General features: G+C 36.2%; 2 protein-coding genes across 3 annotated transcripts in view; both read left to right on the top strand.

Annotated features, from left to right (window-relative positions):
• The window catches only part of LOC107746574 (tumor protein p53-inducible protein 11-like), a 32,489-nt gene extending 24,093 nt beyond the window's left edge, over positions 1–8,396 (top strand). The window contains exons 4-7 of the mRNA XM_016560836.1: positions 798–846; positions 951–1,047; positions 4,941–5,042; positions 6,455–8,396. Coding sequence (XP_016416322.1) covers positions 798–846; positions 951–1,047; positions 4,941–5,042; positions 6,455–6,588 — 382 coding nt within the window. The 3' untranslated portion in view covers positions 6,589–8,396. The remainder of the gene's footprint in view (positions 1–797; positions 847–950; positions 1,048–4,940; positions 5,043–6,454) is intronic.
• A 1,176-nt stretch (positions 8,397–9,572) lies between these two features.
• Positions 9,573–22,150, top strand: part of LOC107746573 (CD82 antigen-like) — a 41,602-nt gene continuing 29,024 nt past the window's right edge. The window contains exons 1-2 of one of the 2 annotated variants that reach the window (XM_016560835.1): positions 9,573–9,809; positions 21,588–21,655. In XM_016560835.1, the coding sequence (XP_016416321.1) occupies positions 21,593–21,655 (63 nt within the window). In that variant the 5' untranslated portion in view covers positions 9,573–9,809; positions 21,588–21,592. Of the gene's footprint in view, positions 9,810–21,582; positions 21,656–22,150 lie in introns of both variants that reach the window. The other variant, XM_016560834.1, reaches the window with a different exon arrangement.

Genomic DNA, 22,150 nt, shown 5'->3' with positions numbered 1-22,150 from the left:
CAACAATACTGAAGTGCAAATAGTATCTGCCACTATTTATAAGTATAAATAGCATCTAATTTTTTCTCGAAATGTAACGACTTTAATCTCGAGATGGTTTTATTTTTTTATTATTGCTTGGCCCTAATCCTCTTCCGTAATTTTTTTAAAGATTCATTGATAAATAGAAAGTTCAAAATAACAGCATTTATTTGAAATATAATTTTTTGTACCATTATAAATGTCTAACTTTTGATCAATTCAATAGATCCTTGCTGAATAAAAGCATTTATTTTTTACAAATAAAAAATCTTACCGACCCCTAATTTTTGAAAGATAGTGTGTATATTATCAGCAATCTGCATAACAATTAGAGTCAAAATAAACATGGATTTCAAAATGTCTTAGTATGGGTTTGTCTCTCTTTTATTATAAGGACAGCAGCACTGTATAAAACCTGATGATTATGTTCTCCAGCATGATTTGAGATGATCCAAAGAGCTTCAATGGTAGAGAAACATCTGACCATCTCTAAAGAGTCATATAAATGTCACAAATTAAGTTTAAGTATTTGATTAGTGATCTAAAATTGGTCAGAATCTAAAATAGCTCTTATTCATTTTACATTCAAATGTTTCTTTAAGTTTATTTCCAGGTTTAAATGCAATCCCAGATCCAGATGAATCCCAGATATTTCATCTCATGCTTTTGAACCCCTCTGTACTATATCTCATTGCCCTTGGCGCTTTAGAATAGAAGATTCACAACCAAAGTTAGCTGTCTTTTCTAACTGACTCTGATGTTTTTCCTTTCTCAAGATTATGGATCCTCTTCTCCGCTGTGGTTTTCACAGTCATGGCCCTTATGGTAAGTTTCAATACTTTAAGCTTTATACAGGACCAGTGCTCTCTTACTATCTTTAGTATCATAATGAGTCTATCAATAATTTATTTTAAATGTGTGATTTATAGGCTCTAGCCTTCCCTAACCAGCTGTATGAAGTTGTATTTGATCAAGAACAAACAGCCACCAGTGTCTCTATACGTCTCTATGGAGGGGCCATTCTCAGTAAGTCATATTAATTTCATTCTGTGTTTTAATAATGCAACGTAACCTAATGATCTCTCACACTCTCAATTAGAGGTTGTCATGTGGTCAGCACATCTGTTGATGGGCTGTAAACAGACTCCTCTATGTGTCTTTTTACTCTTCTACTCAAGGGGCTCCTTAGGATGTGTTTTTGTGTTTGTTATGTGAGTTAATGGCCAGTCAGCCAGTGGATTGTGAAGAGAAGCGAGGAGGAAATATTCCCTGAGGGGCGGCATGCTCTCCGCTGCTCATTCATTTAATTGCACATTAAATCGGACTCTTTCTGGCCCACTGCGGACAACGAATTTGCACAAATTAGTAGTGCAATTATTCCTCTCTATACCTGCTCCCTTTTCAAATCTTGCCCTCAAAAATTAAATAGATGAGATTAGACTTGTGCCGGTATTCGGTAATGCGATATATCACGGTAATGAATATGCACGATATTGTTATCGTGGGCACTTCTAAATACCGTGAATAATTATATATTACAAATTATGCCGAATTTTGAATGCATTTTAAGAATACTTTTCCCATCAACTGGTCAAAATGCACAACACGGCTGTATGCTGCGTGAAAGACGCATGCGCACTCTGATGTAAACAAGCGCAGACGAGAAGCACATGGCTGAACATGTGAGAGACGCTTTCACTCTCTTACAGCAGATGGCGCTAAACTGCAGAAATAGTAATAATAATAATAATTCATTTAAATGCAGCCGTTACCCCGGAAACCCTGTAAACAAAGCAGCTGCACTACTTTCTGTTTCTGAATCATACGTACCGTGATAAAAGCATTATCAATTCATCGCAACATGAAAATTTGATACCGGCATATCCCTAGATGAGATGTATTTTAAATATTACTCATTTAATTCTCCTGGTAGTTAAGTCTGTGTCAGCCGCTGTTCTCTGGTGTCTCCGGGTGAACATTTTATGTCTCAGCCCCCCGGTGATAAGTTACCTTTAATTAAGTGTAGTTCACTGGAACAGTGAACATTTGTGTCATCTCACTCAACATTTTCTCTTTTTGTCTACCATTTCTAAAATTCACTACATTTAGGCTATTCGTTGGTTTAACCCTTGTGTTGTGTTCAGAACCCTTTCACACTAAACGAGGTTACAGAGCAAAAAGGACCCGGCCTCAAAAATGTTATACTCTTTGTGAACAAAGTCACAAAATTTCAGTCCAATGCGATAACATTAACTAGTATTTTCGGGGAAAATAAAAAATTTTCAGAGCAAAAAGGACCCGAACACCACATGAGGGTTAAACTTGGAAAATTAACTAAACTAATCTGAAATATCATCTTAACTCGTATTTAAAACATTCTAAAGGGTCATTTGTCTTTAGTATATACAAACTACAATCCTGATAGTTTGTATACTTGAAGCATATCAATAAATGTTGGGACACATTGTAATGTTTAGCTGTTACAAAGCTGTTCTTGTTTACTTGCACTACTGTTCTAAAGTTTGGGGTCGAAAGTCTGTTATTCTTACCAAGGCTGCATTTATTTGATCAGAAAGTTTTATGTGTTAATATACTTTAAAATGTAATTTATTCCCGATGGCAAAGATGAATTTTCAGCAGCCATTACTTCAGTCTTTAGTGTCACATGATCCTTCAGAAATCATTGTAATATGCTGATTGCTTAAGAAATATTTCTTCTTATTATCAATGTTGAAAACAGTCGTGCTGCTTAATATTTATTTGGAAACCGTAATGCATTTTTTTTTTCTGGATTCTTTGATGAATATAAAGTTCAGAAGAACAAAAGAATCTTTTGCAACATTATAAATGTCGTAACTGTCACTTTTGATCAATTTCATACAATAGAAGTCAACAAGATCTTACTGACCCTAAACTTTTGAATAATAGTGTACATATACTGTAACACAGTGGTTCTCAACCTTTTTTTCCACTGGGCCACACTATGGTCCAAGTGCAAGTCTCACGGGCCGCACGCATATCATTTACATATTATGTCACCAATACAAACCAACCAGATTTATAATAGCCTATTATAGCCTAAATATTATGATATCTAATCGATTACATTAATTGAAATAAATAAATAAATAATTATACTCACCATTAATAAAACACCTGATGCTGTTCGGGAGCTGACCAATTTTATGAAATTCGGCTCGAAAGGAGTAACAGCACAATGAAGTTGCAGAAAATGTGCGTTCACAAATGTAGCCTATGTTGATCCAAATATGGAAAGCACTTTCGAATTTAATAATCTGAGGTTCTCTCCATAGATGTTTTGCCACATTTCTGCAATTAAGGATGATTGCTGCATAGTATGGGTGTTTCCTTTTGCCTGAACTAGAGCCCTGCATTTCAGCCTGGGCCCGACTGGCCCCGACTTTTTTACGCCCCTATGGCTGGGCTTTGGGACAATTTTCACGTCATAGTTCAGACGCGGGCTGGGCAAGGATGAAGTTGCCGATCCTGACTCGCCATCTCCTTTAGAGAGAAGTGCATCTTTACGGATTATGATTATAATGAAAGAGTTTTTGTTTTTGATTTGTTTTATTTCGTTAAGTAGTGATTTAAAGCTTTCTATAGATATATTTATCATGTCTGTTTGGCATGTATTCGCTGAGTTTCGGATCATTTTTGTGAAGTGCTCCTGTTCAAGACGAGACGGCAGAAAGCGCATTGTGTTTGTTTTCTTTATTTTATAAAAGCACAAAATAAAAGTAGACCCTTTACAGCTACGAATGATGTATTACTCTTACCTTTATGAGCAAAAATGACGGCATATCCACTGAAAAAAATGCAAGTGATCGCGCTGGCGCCTCTATGTCATGCAAAGCGCGCTTTAGCTTCCACTCTCCGAACAAACTATTGGATATAGTGCACATTTATATAGGTTTAACGTTAAAACATTGTTATATGCTTGAACTGTTTTATATCTATAGATTTTATTTTAGGCAAGTCGTGATGATTTGAGAAGGCTAATTGATCAAAGGCTATGATCAGCTCACTGTCTGCCGCTGGCCGCTTGGTCGTTACTTTAAAAAACAAAAACTTATATTTAACGACCAAAAAATGCTCCAAACGTTTTTCTAAATTAACTTAATAAAAAAACTAAACTAAATATAATCACTTTGCCATTACATACAAAACTGAACTATTTTAATATAGCTGAAACAGTAGTATAAGCTGTTTTGGGAGAAGGGGGAAAAAAGAGGGGCTCGGGTCGGACTCGGGCCGGTAATTCTGATAAGCTGTCGGACAAGGGCAGGGCTAGGGCCTGAATGTCACGGGCCAGGGCCGGGCTAGGGCCTGAATGTCACGGGCCAGGGCCGGGCTAGGGCCTATATTTGAGGCCAGTGCAGGGCTCTAGCCTGAACATCTTCAAGTGAGTGGCGGGGCAAACCGAAAGTTGATGCCGAAAGTCCAGCACTCTCCTACCTTCACTGCTGCGACTACTCTTGTTTGTATGTTCCTTCGCATTTTCCACATTTCGCTTTTCTCCCTTAATAACAAATGTCCATTCTGATGCTCAATTTTACCGAACTAATGGCTGCTGATGACTATTTGAGTTGAATTCTGCCAAAGTGCTCGCTTGTAAGTGTTCGTTAAATGCGTAACGTTAATTAGGCTATGTGAGTTGCCAACAGGTCTGCTCATGTCTGAAAATAATATATGAAAAACTAAATAATTTTACATAAACACATTATAGCTTATATTTGTTTAGTACATTTTTAAATTAATGTAAAAACTAAACTGAATGGTAAAACTGAAAGTTATTTTTTTAATTGTGTTCAGCATGGTGGGCCGCATTTGAATTTGCGACGGGCTGCGGAGAACCACTGCTGTAACACTTCCTCATTTATGTGCTTCCTTTTTGACAGGTCTTTCTCTGATCATGTGGAATGGCTTGTACACTGCTGAGAAGGTTATCATCCAGTGGACGTTACTTAGTGAGGCCTGCTACTTTGCCATCCAGTTTTTAGGTTTGTATCAGTAAGAACTTGAGTCTAATGCATGCTGTGTCTTGTCATCTCTAGATGGGCCCTGTACTATCATGATGCCACTGCCCTCTAGTGGTTATGGTCTATAAACAGATCCATTCAAGTATATACATGTACATTGTAACATACATTGTCTATGGCTTATTGCACATATGCAATTGGTTAAAACATTTTAAAGAAGTAAAATTAATTTCTAATTAAATTATTAATTTTATATAGAAAAAAAGAGCACAGAGTAATATAAAAGACCAAAAACAGCTGTATGTTGCAATGAAACAGGTTAAAGGGTTAGTTCACCCCAAAATGAAAATTCTGTCATTAATTACTCACCCTCATGTCGTTCCAAACCCGTAAGACCTTCGTTCATCTTCGGAACACAAATTAAGATATTTTTGATGGAATCTGAGAGCTGTCTGACCCTCCGTAGAGCCACTGATGTCACATGGACTGTTTTATTGATGTCCTTACTACGTTTCTGAGCTTGGGAACATTACAGGTGCATTGCTGTCTATGGGAGGGTCAGAGAGCTCTCAGATTTCATCAAAAATATCTTAATTTGTGTTCCGAAGATGAACGGAGGTCTTACGAGTTTGGAACGACATGAGGATGAGTAATTAATGACATAATTTTCATTTTAGGGTGAACTAATCCTTTAAGGGGTCTTTATACAAATATGTTGCAGCAGTTGACCAATCGGAATGAATTCTCAAGGATCATGTGACACTGAACACTGGAGTAATGGCTGCTGAAAATTCAGCTTCGCCATCACAGGAATAAATTACATATTATAATATATTATTATAAGTATTAGTAATAATTATAAGTTATTTAAAATCTAAATAATATTTCACAATACTATATTTACAGTATTTTGATTAAATAAATGCAGTTTTGGTATGCATAAAAGACGTCTTTCAAAACATTACAACCTGAAACTTTTCAACGGTACTATAAAGCCCCATTCCCACCAAGAACGATAACTATAAAGATAAAGATATTAGCGTCCACACCAGCAGAAAATATCGTCTGTTTATTGTAAGCACATGCTCGTCTGCCGCATAAAATTCTCGAGCTTGTTGTAGCAGGATGGATTCTGATTGGGTGTCAATGTTTGTATTGTTCATCAGCTGGAAAAAATCGTTCTGAAAGTGATTCCAACGATATCGTTTCTCTGTGCCTTTATCGCTATAGCTGTGGTGTGGACTCTGCTATTCTTTAATATTGAGAATTTTTAGAACTATGTCTTTATCGTTATCTTTATAGTTATCGTCCTTAGTGTGAACGGGCCTTAAATCTAATTAGTCATTGTGATATTTATAATACATTTACCATGTGTTTCCTCAAAACTGTCTTGAAATTTGGATCACGTATATCTTCGCTTCACTATGTTGCAGTGACCTCCGTCACTCTGGTGGAACTGGGCTCTTTACCAAATGGTGCCGTCCTCCTCCTCCTCAGTCGCATATTCTTCCTCACGGTCACACTGTCCTACTACTACCATCTGGGACGCCGGCCCAAGAAGATCTGAGAGCCCCGCAAGCACCGTTCTGACACACCTGGTGCTTGGGGAGTTGAGTGACGGGCCACTGGGCTGGAGTTTCCATCAGAAGCTTTGAACAGTGACACAACCAACAACATCAACCTGTTCACCTGGCGTTGAGCCTTACCGCAAGGCCGATGCCAACCCCAAAGCCTTTATTTTCATTTCAGCTTACACACAACACTGGAGTTTGCCTTTAGTGAGCAACTCCATCTCTTTTTGTTTCTTTTTTTTCTTCTTCTTTTTTTTAGTGGGAAACACTCACAATATGGCCAAATGAATTGCATTTTTCTTTCGGATAGTGCAGTCACAGTGTAGCCCTCCTCATTCACCGTTTATCGTGTAAAGTATTGCACACCGTAGCCGAGCTTGGACTGCTGGCGTAATTGTCTGTAGCCATGGTATCAACAAAACTGTAAATCATTTCATGTAATAATGCCAATGAGCTCCTAGTCATGTGACGTGCGTGAGGGTGGCTAGTAAACACTAGATTGTGTGTTTTTACATGCAGGTCATTCAGTATTTGAGCAGTAAAAACTGTTCCTGGTTGGTGTATTTTGTATCACTGCTGTATTACTAAACTAGGAACAACCTGCTCTACGTCGAATGATGGGAATGGTTATGAAAAGCGTAGTTTTATTGATGACAGATGGAACCGGTTCATTTGTTCAGTTAGTTGGTGCATGGACTGTTTCAGGAACTTCAGTTAATGGGTTTGAACTAATTATTCATATTTCAGATAACCATTTTTTCTTAGTGTCAAGTTTGTTTTCATTAAAATGTCAGAAACACCTTTCTTGTTTAGCAATGCCACAGAACATGGTTGTGTAGCACAATGACATGTTTCATTCATTTTAACAAGCAATGTAGCAGTATTTTCCCTCACTTTTCCCTAATATTGCCTTAATATGCTAAACTGCACAAGCGTTCCACATGTCTGCACACTGCCAGGTGTTTGTATTCTTCAAATGATCTGTGTTTATTTTTTGTTGATTCTGCTTATTTATTGGCCTGCTTAAGTTCACTTTTTAAGGTTTGTGGTATAACTTGCGTGTTTATTGTCTGAGTTGTTCAGTCCAGAAATGATCTTGTATGCTCTTGATAACAAGTCATCTTGTGCGAGTTCTGCCTTGTGTGGATTTGCTATTATTTTAGACATGCAGTGTCCATTAGTACAACAGTGACAACTCCCATTAAAAGCATAACCGAATTTATAACTTTAGCATAACTTGCTAAAGTTAACTCCAACTCCAAACCTCTGCTATGCATGGCTCAAATAAAGAAGTTCAAAGGACCAGCCTGGTAGAGGCTCATTTTTCATTCACAAGCCAGTTTGATTTCGTCTCTTTGTTGTCTTTACATTCGAACAGCTCATAGTTCAAATCTCAGTACAAACTTTTCCTCTCGCTGTCCTGTAGATATTTTTTCTTTGACAGAACCAAATCAGTCCTAACTAGTAATTCAGTATAGGCACGGCTGTTACTTTGTGTTCTGTTCCTCATTAAAAAGCAAGCTCTCATCCCTCTTAACACTCGCCCAGATAAATATGAGGATGGCAAATGCCAAACATGAATCATTTGTTATTCATGTCTCCTGATGAGAATTGTGTTGCCATGCTATTAGAAGTAATATCCTGTTAGCTGCTAGTGGCTTCAGCTGTCTGCCGATGGTATTCATAATGCCTCTGAAGGGATGTTAATGTAATTTTTAAATGTGTGTGTAAATATTTTATTGAAAGATGTTATTGTTATGGACTTGCATCGTTACCTTTTTGGAATAAAGAAAATGTACAATTATTGCAACTGTCATTCAATGTCTTTTTTATTTTATTTATTTATTTTTTTTAGATAATACATGCTTTAATAATGAGCTTTCACCTCACACTAGCTTTAGATTTTGTCAGCATATACAACAGTTTGTTTGTTTGTTGAAATCGAAACTGGCCTGGAACTATTGAATTAAACAGTTTATGACCTTGGCACATTGTAACACATTAAAGGCATACTAGGAACTGTTTTTTTTTTTTTTTTTAGTTTTAGTTTTTCCTAGAATCTTGTACCTTATTGAGCACTTAGTACTTAAGTATCGTCTTCATAACTATTTTCCTGTAACTATACTAAATAGGCTATACAATTGGATTTATTACTTGCCGTTTCAAATTTTCAGAAAGTGCAGCTCCAGAAACTTAGAATATTTTATATGTAATAATAGTTGTAATGCCTTGAGTTTTTGTTTAATCTTTACCCTTTTAGTCTAATTTTTGCTCTTTTTGAATGAATAATCCTGCTCAAGTCGATCGCACACCTTATGAAAAAAATTAATAAATAAATAAAAATGTTCGCATTTGACCAGTGGATGGCAGTATTGTCAAAACAATACATGATTGTTTGCATTGTGACAGTAATGGGATCAGGCCCAGCTCTTAGGAATTAACTATCACAGAATAGTGATAGAAATTACATTAATGTTGTATGTGAAATACAAATTTTGGGGAGACACTTTTAATGAAAATGTGTTTGGTATTAACACTTCACAGGTTGAAAAAAAGACTTGAAGTTGATTTAAATTCCTAACCCTAACCCAAGAGGCTCAGACAGGTGTACCATACTTGAAAATGAGCTTAGGCACAGCTGTTCTACTAACAAATTTATGCCTGGATCGAAATCTGAATCTTATAATCGCTAAGAGTTGCATAACTTTAATGGTCATCGTGCAGATTAAGCCCATGTGTGTGTGTGTGTGTGTGTGGTACATAAAATGATGCTTTTCATTACCACATTTCCGTTCCATAAAGATATAAAACACAAAACCCAATACATGGTTTAGGATGTGGTAGAATTAGTTTCTTCAGAAAGTTACGACAATAAAAAGGGAGGAAACATGGTATTTTCCACTTCTGTCATAAAATATGTAATAAAACTGACAGAACCATCCTGAAAACAACATTTGAAGGATATCCTTTAAATGTATAAATTATTACTTTACAGTAGGGACAAAAACTAGCGGTTATGGCAGAACTCTGACTTTGGCGGAACTGTGGTCACCATGGTAACCTGTGTTCAGCCGGACAGGGCAGGGAAGTAAAGGGTTAAAGAGGGTTTTTTCCTGTGCTGCTGCGCTAGTCTTTTTGTTCAGTCTTTCTCTAGCGCGACAACGAACGTACTGACAGCTGTTCAACGGGATCTTCCTTACGACTTGACACAAAAGAGGTAAAGGATTTTCACTTGTATCTAAAATGTTAGTACAGAAAGTATTACAAGTGATTTAACTGTCTGCTGGCCTGAAGTAGTGGCAGTAAGTTAATCTAAACTTATTAGTAAATGAGGTCTTGAGGAGCTTTGTACCTTATTCGCGTTTTCTACCATAGTAAACTAGTTCTGTGCTATTTTAAGTGTGTTTTTGTTCTTTGTATATAGTTTAAAATGTTCGCTGATGTGGCATTGGCAGTTTGTGCCGTTCTCACTGCGTTCCTGTGAACAGTCGCAAACAGCTGAATTTGACGCGACTTAACCCTCCGTTCATACGCACGTCAATGCATTGCAGCTGTGGTTTCGCAAGTTTTAATGTTGATTAGGCTTGTGTAGAAACTCGGAAGTCCATGTTGATCAACAAGTTGTCTGCGTTGAAACAGTGAGTAGGGAGACTGGCTCGTTGGTTTTAAAAAGCAAAAAGTAGCATTGCAGTAGTCGCGTGGAGTGTAGGCACAACTCTTTGTATTAGCTTTGTATGTTCCCACGGTCCTGGAACACCTGTAAATATGAGGGAACTTTAAAATTGTGATTTCGAGGCCTGGGCATGTCATGGAATGGAATTAAATAAAATTTTATGGAAAGTCATATATACAAAGTTGGGTAACAACTGATTACATGTAATCTGGATAACGTAATCAGATTCCAAAAATTAGGTAGGCTACTCGTAATTAGATTGAAGTACATTTTAAAATACTTGTAATCAGATTACAGTTACTTTTTGTTGATTTGATTACATATTTTATCTTTCAAACACATTAAAATACACATTCACGTTATTTCTTATTTACTTGTAATTCAGGCATTCCCAATTTTTTTGTTGCTGTTGTTTTTTGTTGTTTTTATCTGAACTGAGATTTTAAAATAAACAATTTAATAATTAAATATCAAATTTGCATGTTCACGGTTCTCTGAAGTTGGTTAATGGTCACATAACATGCAGGTAAACATAAAATATTTCATTTTTTAGTAAGTGTTTTATTTTAATTGATGTTATTTTAATTTAACTTTTTTATGATTTAATTAATTGTAAGCTTTTCATTGAACTCACAAACAAATGAACCTGCAGTTGATTTAAACAAGTTAGGTCAAAAGTAATCAAAGTAGTCTGATTATATTACTTAAATTTGTGTAATGTAATGGAATAGAGAGAGAGAGAGAGAGAGAGCTAGTGCATTCTCAGTATTGCCGCAGGGGGCGCAAATGTGCATTAGCATAAATGTTTTTACGGTAAGTTTTCTCTTCAAGTACCATTAATTTGAACAATTTGTAAAATAAAAAAAAAGAAGGAAGAGAATCTTACTAAGCAAGTTCATTAAAACCAGTATATTTATTTCAAATTACCTCAATAACACATCTTGTTTAATGGCTCAGACATTTGAACGCAAAGCCAGAAACATAGCCTACTTTACGCAAATACTTAAGTCGTGAACGCTTGGCCAGTGTAATATATACATGATGTGCATATGGTTCGTTCAAGTCATGTTGGAAAGATTGAATTTATGAGTTGAATGCACATGAACACCAGTTTTCAAGTTGGGGGTGTGTCAGTGAGAAAATGCGTCCATATTGACTGTAAATTTGTTAAAATGAAGTTATTTTTCCCAATTTACAGTAAAACTAAATTGCATCTATGAAATATAAGTGTTGTACTACAATTTATTGATTCAATTTACCAGACATAAATTGAACAAAAACATAATATTTGTTCATCATTTTGTAGAAGCAGAGTTTTAAAATCATGCAGAATTTTTTGTAGAAAAGGTACATCGCCATCTTGCACCAAAGTGACTTGAACGCATCTTGCATCGTAATTATGGCTTCCCAACTCCCAACGTCCCAGCAGGTCTAGAATGTACCAGTAGCCCTAGTGGTGACAAATCTAAAGAGACGATAGAGTTAAATGTGTCCTGCGATTAAACAGGATGTGTTATTATTCAGGTAAGTTGCTATAAACATATTGACTTTAGGAAACCTGTTTAGCAAGATTCTGTTCAATTTGTTGTTCTGCCACGGTACTATACTTCTCCTGAACGTAAAACTAACGGAAAAACATAAACAAGATTTAATAAATACATTCTAGGATATTAGGGTCACTGGTCTGCTGTCAGGACTGCGACATCTGTCTGTAATGAAAGCAAAGATGTGGAAATAGGTCAGAACTGAGTTGGGGCTAAGCAGTGGATGCTTCTTCAGGTCCATAAAAGGTTAAAGGCTGACAGACCTCCCAGGACGTGTCTCTGACTGGAATGAGCCCACAGAGAGAGAGAGAGAGAGAGGGCCAGGATACAGATGTTCCCCTTCTTTTACTTTGACTTTTCCTAGCTGGAAAACTCCTGCTCTAGGAGCCAGCTAAATGTGAGATGCCACTATGTGTTTGAGAGCTGCTTTGCCAAGACAGGCCTGCAGCAGAAACTTAATAGGCAGCTCTTTTTCATAAGGAACATTTAGGTTTGGGGGCTTTCTAAAAAAAAGATTTAATGTGCAACAACATTCCTTGTTGTAACTTAGCTTTCATATATCAGTACACACTGCATTTGGTGTGTTATTCAATAAACTAATTTTCAGTTTCATAATTTCTTTAGGCTTATATAAGGTGTTTAAAGCTGTCATGAAACGAAAATTCAATGTTATAGATTTTATTGTGGAAAAATTAATCTGTGCAAATGTTTCATTTGTAAGTTTATTTATTATCAGGGATGCATGATATTATCGGACTGATATCGGAATCGGCCGATAATAGCTTTAAATGTAAATATCGGCATCAGCCCGATATGAAAAATTATGCCGATAAGTCTTGCCGATAAGAGGAATACATGAACTCACATGTGCTCAGGGAGTGCTAGTGATTAGATCACATCAGCTCATTCTTGAAGCAAATTTTTGCCTGAATGGTGATTAGATTCACTGCTTTGGATCGCTGCATTTAAACTGAGAAAGCACGTACAGAATGATGTATTTGGTGTATGATAGAGTAAACAGTAATAGCACGTGCAGCGGTAGCCTACCCCGGGTCCTTACGCCCATTCGGTAAGGAGCTTTAATCTGTAGGGGGCGCTGTTGGCCTACTTCTAATTAAATGAAAAGTAAAATAGCCTACACAAATAACATTTAGACTGTTTCTGATTAAATAAAGCAGTAATTGATGTCATAAATTAGTATGTTTTGATTTAAAGGTCAGAAGCTATAGCTTACATGAAAAAAAATCACAAACATGACACTTGTAAATTAAATAGTTTTATATATACGGATTTATTCATTAATGTGTAATATGTTTTATTTTTAAAACAAATCATAAGCTCTAAAAGATTTTCAGAATTTTTACAACTCTTTTGCTTTAGACCATCAACAAATGTTAAAAATGCAGTGATTGAATATAGTTTATTTATAGTTATTTTCAAAGCTTCAATGTACTGTCAAAAAAACCTTCATTCTTGTTTATTTAATTCTAACAAATAAGTTTTTGTTAAAAACTAACCAAAATGTAAAATATATTTTGCTTATAATTTCTGCACAGGAGAGACTTGGTGTTGTTTCCAAACAAAAGGAAATATATCGGTATCGGTATCGGCCAAAATGAGTTGAAAAATATCGGCATATCGGCAAAAATTCAATATCGTGCATCCCTATTTATTATTATTATCATTTTATTTTTATTTTTGTAACATTTAATCAAAGTCTTTTCTCTCTGGTGACGTATGCAGGGCTCATTTAGGGTGTGTTCAAACTTGTAGGCTGGTTCTTGGTTCTTTTGGTACAGATCAAAAAAGAAAATGATAGAGTCCTGGTTCATTAAGCATTCACACTGTCATTTATAACAACTAACCTAAAGATACAAAACAAAAGGCACAAGGATTCATACGGTCACAATCTGTGGCCGGTTGCATAAAAGCTTAGACTAGTCTTACAAGTTAGTCCTCTGAGCAATCATTTTAGGGTGTTTTCACACTTTTTTCGAATGCCTGGCTCTAACCTGAGTTTGATTGATCCCCCGGTCCATTGCACCCACTGGATTGTGTTTACACCATGTTTTTTGGTTTCTAAACCACACTCTCAGACAGAGCTGGGTAGTAACTGATTACATGTGATCTGGATTAGGTAATCAAATTTCAAAAATGAAGTACTTGTTATTAGAGTCTATTACATTTTGTAATGCTCATAATCAGATTACAGGCTTTGGCTGTGTAATGTCATTGTTGTTTTCATGTTTATTAATCTTTGATCACATAATGCAGGGATTCCCAAACATTTTTGTCAGCCGCACCCCTTTGACATGAAATATTTACTTGAAATATCTCTGAGGAAATTCATATTTCAACCATTTAACAACACATTTACATGTTTTCCGTTCAAACTAAGTATATTTCTATTTTCAGTTTTCAAGAGGTAAATTCATTTGATATTTTTTGATTAAATGAATTATTAGCTTCTTATCAACTCGCAAACCCACTGCAGTTCTTACATTAAGCCTAGTTTGAGAAACCCTGGTGTTATGGTATAATGTTTAATGCATTTTATGATGTTGATAAAAAAAACTCTGTTTTTTTATATCAATATTGTACGTTTAATGGTACGTTTAAGTTAGATAAAAAGTAATAAAGTCATCTAAACAGTAGTCAGAATACATTGCCTAAATGAATAACCTAGATTACATTACTAACTACAGTTTTCATCATGTAATCTATAATCAGTAATGGTCTACAATTTGTAAGCAATCTACCCAGCTTTGCGCTCAGAAATAAAAGTATGAAAGCTGTCACTGAGGTGGTACCTATTGGTAACTTAAAGGTACATATTAGTGACTAAAATGTATAAAAGAGTTCCTTTTGAAAAGGTACTCGGTAGGGGTGGGAATCACCAGAGGACCCACAATACGATATTATCATGATACTTGTGTCACGATACAATATTATTGCGATGTTCTGCGATATATTACAATTTATTACCCTTTTCCAACTTCAAATTATGTCCCCAAACGAAAACTTTGGCAACATCTGTTTTAACTAAAAAGAATCATTTCTCAGTTTGTTTATCACACTTCAATTCCATGGTCTGTTGGAATTCTTGATTCTGATTGGCTGGCAGATATGCATTGAAACCATTTAATGCACAGGTAATTCCAAGTCAGTTTAATTACCGTTCTATATTAATGCACCGCTGCTTTAATTGACACACACAAACGCACACACACATCACTCGCACAGAGAGAGAGAGAGAGATCAGAGATCCCGCTGCGCACACAGAAACGTTCAGGACTAGGCCAACATAAACTTGTCAACGCTGCCCGCTACTTTTATTAATAAAATGGCTTAGAAACTGGATCACTACATTATATTCCTCAGCAACGAAGAGGAAAAATCTCTGTTTAAGTAACTAAACTAACAACTTCATTGTTTGTAGAGGGTTGCTTCTGGTCAAATATTGCACTGCAAAGAACAATACTAGTTTTAACTTGTCTATAACTTGGCAAATTACCATGGAATAAGCGGGATAGTCAACGGCTTGCCGTGCATTAAAAGATTTTAGAAAAAAAAACTCAACACCACCATCTAGTGGACTGTAAAGAAATTGATTTTATTATTCTACCAAATAGTATAATAAAAGATCGATTCTTGGCGTCCGTGTATCGATACAGTATTGCCGCGGAAAATATTGCGATTCTATGCTGTATCGATTTTTTCCCCCACCCCTAGTACTCAGGGCTTTAATTTCGGCGCGGGATTGTGGGTATTGAGTTAAGTTTGTGCCTTATTGCGTATAAATGTCCAAAAAATTGTCAAAATGCTCATCTTGACAACTGTTCACGTAAACTCAGTCAATTTATTTTAAACATAGTCGGTGTATATATATAGGCTAGTACAAAACAAAATTGATTCCCTGCTACTGCCCCAGTCACAGCTTTCGTATTACTTCTGAGAGTGCACGGTACGTTTGTGTCATCAGAGTAGCAGCTGTTTACCCCTGTTTGTAGATAACAGCTATGTAGGAGAAGACGGCAAAATGGATGGATACTGCTGTTTTCTCTGCTCACTTTTGTGATTTGGATTTTTTTCCAAAGCACCAACACAGAACGACATATGCATCTATTTGTCACGAATGTAATGCAAAGTTTTGAATGAATGTCAGTCAATTTCTGCTGAAAGTGATCAGAAATGAGATGAGATAAATTCTCTCTGCTTTCAATCCTCTATTACACTCGGATGTACTGTATGTCACAATATGGAAGAACATATTTGTTACTATTTCCATTTCATTACAACTAAAAAAAAAAAAATGCAATATGATAAATGTACCTGATTTGTCCAAAGTGACTTAAAAAGGTAGATTATGAAAAAAGTGATTCTTTGTAAACAGGCAGTACAATTAAAAGTGCAGCAATACAGAGGGAAAAAACTTTGAACAGACTCTCCAACCCCCTGAAATGGTGAGAGGCAATGTTTTTTTGTTTTTTTTTCTATTTGTAGAGAATGATGGAGGCTAACAAACGCGTGTTGACAAATATAGCACAGAAAATGTAGCTAATAGTAGATAATTGTTTCCCCCTGTGATTGTAATGCTTGTGATGTGGCCGTTGAAGACCCGGCTCTCATTTAGCTATGGCTTGACCTTCCTCTTGGTGGAGGGGTGAGAGGGGGAGACTCATGGGTAACTGGGGCGTGAGACTGTTTCCCCCCTTAAGTGGAGCATTGACGCTGCCTCAATTATGGTTGCCATAGGAATACCCTGGGAGTATGAAAGATGTTGGCCGGGGGGGGAATCATAGGGTTATGCAAAAATAGTGTCTTGTGTGACCCAGAAGGGGTGAATTATTACTTGGCCCATAATTTGGGTCTTTTGGATCAGTCTAAATTACTAACTCAAGAAGCCTTACTTAATGTTTGAACTGTTTTTTTTTTATGGTTGACATTTAAACTTGAGAATGTAAGGAAAGAAGACTTGAAATTCCTCTAGTTGTGTTAGGCGTGCTCTTAGCATTCACCCTAAAGATTATATTATAATAGCTTTTAATGTTTTTAATCTTGATGGTTAATTAAAGGTTCTCTGCCTCCTCCTTTCTCTGAAAACAACATTAATAATTTTGTTGCACCTCTTTTTAATCTGTTTTCTGTCGAGCACGTGTTCCAGACATGTGAATCAGTGGCTCCCACACTAGAGACAAACTTGTTGTGTACCCATCCCCCACTGTAATTTCCTGTCTGCTATATTGTCTCTATTGAAAATGTCCAAAAAAATCTAAATAACAATTGCTGAGAGATATCACATACTGCAGTGAGTACATAAAAAAGACTGCAATCAATCACACCATAATTTAATAAACAAATATAGTTTCCTCTGTAGTTATTTTTTCTTCAGTGTTCAACTTTTTGAATTATGTTCAGAAAACTATAAATGTGTACTATAAATACTACTATAAGTACTATAAATGTGACGCACTTAGGTCCCAATAATGTATGATATTTGATTTTGTTTTAATTCACAAATGTGACAAATTGAAAATATGATTTTTGTTTTTGTATATATATTAGTGCTGTCAAGCGATTAATCGCATCCAAAATAAGTTTTTGTTTACATAATATATATGTGTGTACTGTGTATATTTATTATGTATATATAAATACACACACATTTATGTATATATTTAAGAAAAATTTAAAAATAAGAAATCAGGAAGGGGGCCAACACTTTTTCACACCACTGTATATATATATTTTTTTAAATGTATTTTTTTTTATTGTTTTCCATTTTGCCATGACGTGTATTTGCCGTATTATTGGGCAAAAGCCAAAATACCCAGCAGTGTGATGTAGGTGTGTACAGGAAATCCCTGTTCACTCGTGGTCTTTAAATCAACCAAATGAAAGGGTATTTCTTTAATATTCAGTCTGCTATGACACCATGTATGCTACTCATTTCTTGAACAAAATCAATTTAACTCGAGTGTAATTTGATTTCAGCTGCTAAAATAGATGTACTACCATTTAAAAGTTTGGGGTCAGTACGATTTTTTTAAAGGTTTGAAGTGTCTATTTATTTTCTTCATAATTGCATAAAAAAATCATATAAGGATATTGAGTTCAAACTTTTAGATGGATATTTCAGCACCGACTGTTCAAAATTCAACATTACTGTACTGATGGATTGATTGACAACATGACATACACAAAAATTAGTAAATTGTTTTATGTTTAACACCCTATACATGTGTAAAAAGCATGCTGAAGTACTGTGGAGTTCTTTGTCAAATAAATAATGGTCAAAGAACACTTGCTGGGGGAAGTCTATAGTGATTATCCTGGATTAAATTTCTGGTCATATGATCTATAGTAAGTATCTAACATCAGCAGTGTAAAGCTTGCTTGGGTGTGTTCAGATGCCCCTTTGTGTTGTGCTAAAAAGCCTAGGATAGGACAGCTTTTGTCTATTGTATGGAATGGGGCAGCATGCCATCATTGTATTATGAAGGGGATGTTGTGATTGACCAGAGAATGGGCGACATCTACACAGTTGAGTTACAGTCCAGCTGACAGCGACTGTAGAGATTAGTAAAGAACAGAGATGACAGGGTAATTCAGCTTCCAGATGGCAACACTACTTCCTGCAACCCCAACACCATAAACACATTCACACACAAGCCTATGTGTGTGTTTGTTCATGTATTTTGGCTGTTGTGGCTGAGGGTTCGAAAGGCTGCTGCAGTATGTTTTGTGGATGTGACTCGTGAAACTGCTGAATAGAAAACCAAATCCTCTTGACACCTGATGAAACTTTACTGCCATTTGTACTTCCCCTTCCATATTTATGCTTGTTTTCTCAGGCTAAACTGCTGAATGTTGAAGAATAAGAGAAAAGTCCAGTCCTGTGTCATGCACTATTTTTGTCATGCATGGCTGTGAACATGCTTACAGTGGAAAGGGGGGAAATACATTGGCTGTGTTGTTATTTCTCTGAACTCCCCTTTGTAAATGAATAAAATACAGAAAAATTTAATTCAAGTTTATTTGTACAGCGCTTTTCACGATACAAATCATGGCAAAGCAACTTTACAGCAAATTAAGTTTCTACAATATTTAGTTCTGTGCTATGGTGGGGCCTGAAACCTGACTGAAATTCTTCATAGAGATCATTTTTTTCTAAAATTTTAGACATAAAAGGAAGATTTGAGATCGGTCTATAATTTGCCTGTTCACTAGGATTTAGTTGTGTTTTCTTAATAAGAGGATAGAGGTGGTGGGAGAGTTAGCAGCGGGCTGTATACTAACCTCGGATTTGTGAGCGTCAGCCTGGGATGATCTAAGCGCGGCTCTCCGCTCTCTCAGCTGGGTCTGCCTCTCCACCAGGTCGCGGATCTGCTTCTCCACGGCCTCCAGCTCGAGCTGCATCGAATGCAGCTCGAACGTGTCCTCACCTGCACTCAAAGGTAGACACACATCCGCCATTAAAGCAAGTAACAGTGAGTAAAACAATGGTAATGTGTGTGAATAGAGTATTAGTAATGTAAGCGAGATTAGCGGCAACCACGCTGGCGATGCTAACGGGCTATATGCTAATAGCGGACTCGGGAAGTCAAAATAGAACTAGTGATAACAAGGCGCTCTGATTGTTTTTGTTGTAGAATACGATAGGGGATATATTCACACGTTATAGAAACGAAAATGATGGTGTATAAAATTGATTTTAAGATAAAAAATAGACGATAAAGAATTAACTTGACGGAGCTCAAACTCAAAACACACGGCAGCAACAAACAGGAAGTGACTTTTTTTTTCAATTTGATGGGGGCAAGGCTGCATTTAGCACAGAAAAGTTGAGAGTCTGCTTTATAGCTCCCTGGAGTACTTTGAAGAGATGGCGCCAAGTAAGCTTGGCTCTGTGACTCTGGCTTCATATCCTGATATATTGCATATTACTCCAGACTTGTGCGTGTGTGTGTGAGAAGAAAAAACAATCTAAGTGAGAAATGGAGGTTTCATGCTCTCATGGTTACATTTATTCCCAGTGTCTCCATTAAATGTTCACAGAGGCTTTTAAAGAGAGTGCCAATATTTTAAGAGCAATTTCACTGAGTCAAGATTACTTAGATGGACTGGTGTAAGTCAGTGGTTCTCAACTAGGTTCCAAACATGTATGAGTTTCTTTCTTCTGTTGAACATAAAAAAATATATATATTTTGAAGAATGCTGACAATCAAACAATTGATGGTCCCCATTGACTTCCATAGTATTTCTTTCCCTACTATGGAAGTCAATGGGGACCAACAACTGTTTGGTTCTTCAAAATTCTTCAAAATATCTTCTTTTGTGTTCAACATTATAAAGAAACTTGAGGGCAAGTAATTGATGGCAAAGGTTTCATTTTTGAATGACACATCACAGTACCAAAATTGTTTATTGTAAGCAAAAATGTGTTTAGAACCAAACTTTGGAATGTGTTAATATTATGATGAATTACAATAGACACACTTACCATTTTTTTTCTCCTCCTTTTCAAAAGTTGATAAGCCTATTTATGACTAAGCCCTTCACTTTTCTTCCTTTTTTTTTTTCCCCCAATAGAAGTTGTAGTTCTCTCATGATTCTGAAGAAAAAACATTAGATAACTAAACAAAATCACATGTAATTTATGAATTAATGATTAAATGACTCACTCAAGATGTACTTGTTTCATTACTGGATGAATCAGCGTTCTTGAACGAATCTCTTGTATGATTCAAAGACAAATACATTTTAACAGCCTCTTTTCACCACCTACTGGCGTAACAATGTAATCGATAAATCTTCATTTGAAGTGTCAAATTACTTTCAAAAGGTGATTTACTCTATTTTAATTGCTACCATCGTACACAGTTTATATCTGAACTATACATTTTTATCCTAGTACTTCTGTGATTTGAATGTTTGTAACACAGAAATAATGATACTGTGTGGCTGAAAAGACTGTGAAGCTGTTTCATTCATGAAAATTATGACACAGATGACAGCTGCTCTCTTTAGGTCAATGGCAGCGCGAACACCAATTTAAATGTTCAAATCACACTGGTGTGATCGTACACTGCACGAACAAACCAAGTGATCACAACATTGATCGCACACATGAAAGTTTGAGGAATGAAACAGACGAATCATTGTAATTTAGGAATAGAATCACGTTGGTGTTTGAATCGCAAATGTAGCCACACTTTGGAGCGCTTAGATTAGCGAGCAAGGCCCAGGCAGATCGCTAGGTCCGATCCTCACAGATGAAGAAAAAAAAAAGCGCATAGGAATTGATAGGCGTAATCGAAATTTTAATTTGACAACAAGTATCCGATTCCTGACCTTAAGTATCCGATTCTGGAATCGGAATCGATTTTCGATTTCCAACCCTACTTTCTAGTCAACTAAGAATCTTAAAAAACGTTTTACATTACACTGGAACATAACTGGAAACCCTAAAAAAACTTTTTACAGTGATATATTAATATCATTAATTAATGGAACTGAAACTAATCAACCAGGCCAGAATAAGTAACCGCTGTGGTTTATGGAGCAGGTTTTTTCCACTTTGTTTCAGTGAGAGCTTACATATTATCACCTGCAGACTGTTTTTAGCGACGTGCTGAGAGAAACTCTTTAGTTATTGTCATGCCCAAAACTTGACCTGCTCAGTGTCCGTTCTTCTGAGATTTCTCCATCAGCATTGGTGTTCTTCTTCATGTCTCTCACAGTTTTGATGAGATTTCCTCTCTTATTTACAGAGCAGCAGTCATGGGGAAAGGATGCATTGCCGCCACCAAGTACTTCCTGTTCTTGTTCAACCTCCTCTTCTTTGTAAGTGTACACACTCCTACACCTTTATTCCGTGTCTCAGCAGAAAAACTGGCCTTGAGTTCAGCGCAGTAGCCATGTGGCTCCCTGTCATTAGCTCTGGGCCCGTATTCATGAAAAATCCTAGTGTTAAGAGTTGCTCCTAGTAACAAAATTCTAAGAAAATTCTTAGAAATGTGGGTGTTTCCTCTTACAATTAAAGAAAAGATTCTAGTAAAGAAAAAAGTAATTCAGAAAGCATCTTAACCCTTATAAGAGGTCTTAAGGTCCAAAATTGTTAGGTGTACAGACGAGGACTCTTAAAGGGGTCATATGACGTTGCTAATACAATATGTTGTGTATTTGGTGTAATTCAATGTGTTTATGTGGTTTAAGGTTAAAAAAACACATTATTTTCCACATAATGTACATTATTGTTGCTCCTCTATGCCCCGCCTTTCTGAAACGCGTCGATTTTTACAAAGCTCATCGTTCTGAAAAGCGAGGTGTGCTCTGATT

Source organism: Sinocyclocheilus rhinocerous, unplaced genomic scaffold, assembly GCF_001515625.1.
Source record: "Sinocyclocheilus rhinocerous isolate Xijiao unplaced genomic scaffold, SAMN03320098_v1.1 scaffold1160, whole genome shotgun sequence".
In the NCBI taxonomy this organism is placed as follows: Eukaryota; Metazoa; Chordata; class Actinopteri; order Cypriniformes; family Cyprinidae; genus Sinocyclocheilus; species Sinocyclocheilus rhinocerous.
Note: the sequence above shows the minus strand (reverse complement) of the source record. Positions and strands in the feature narration are given on the sequence as shown.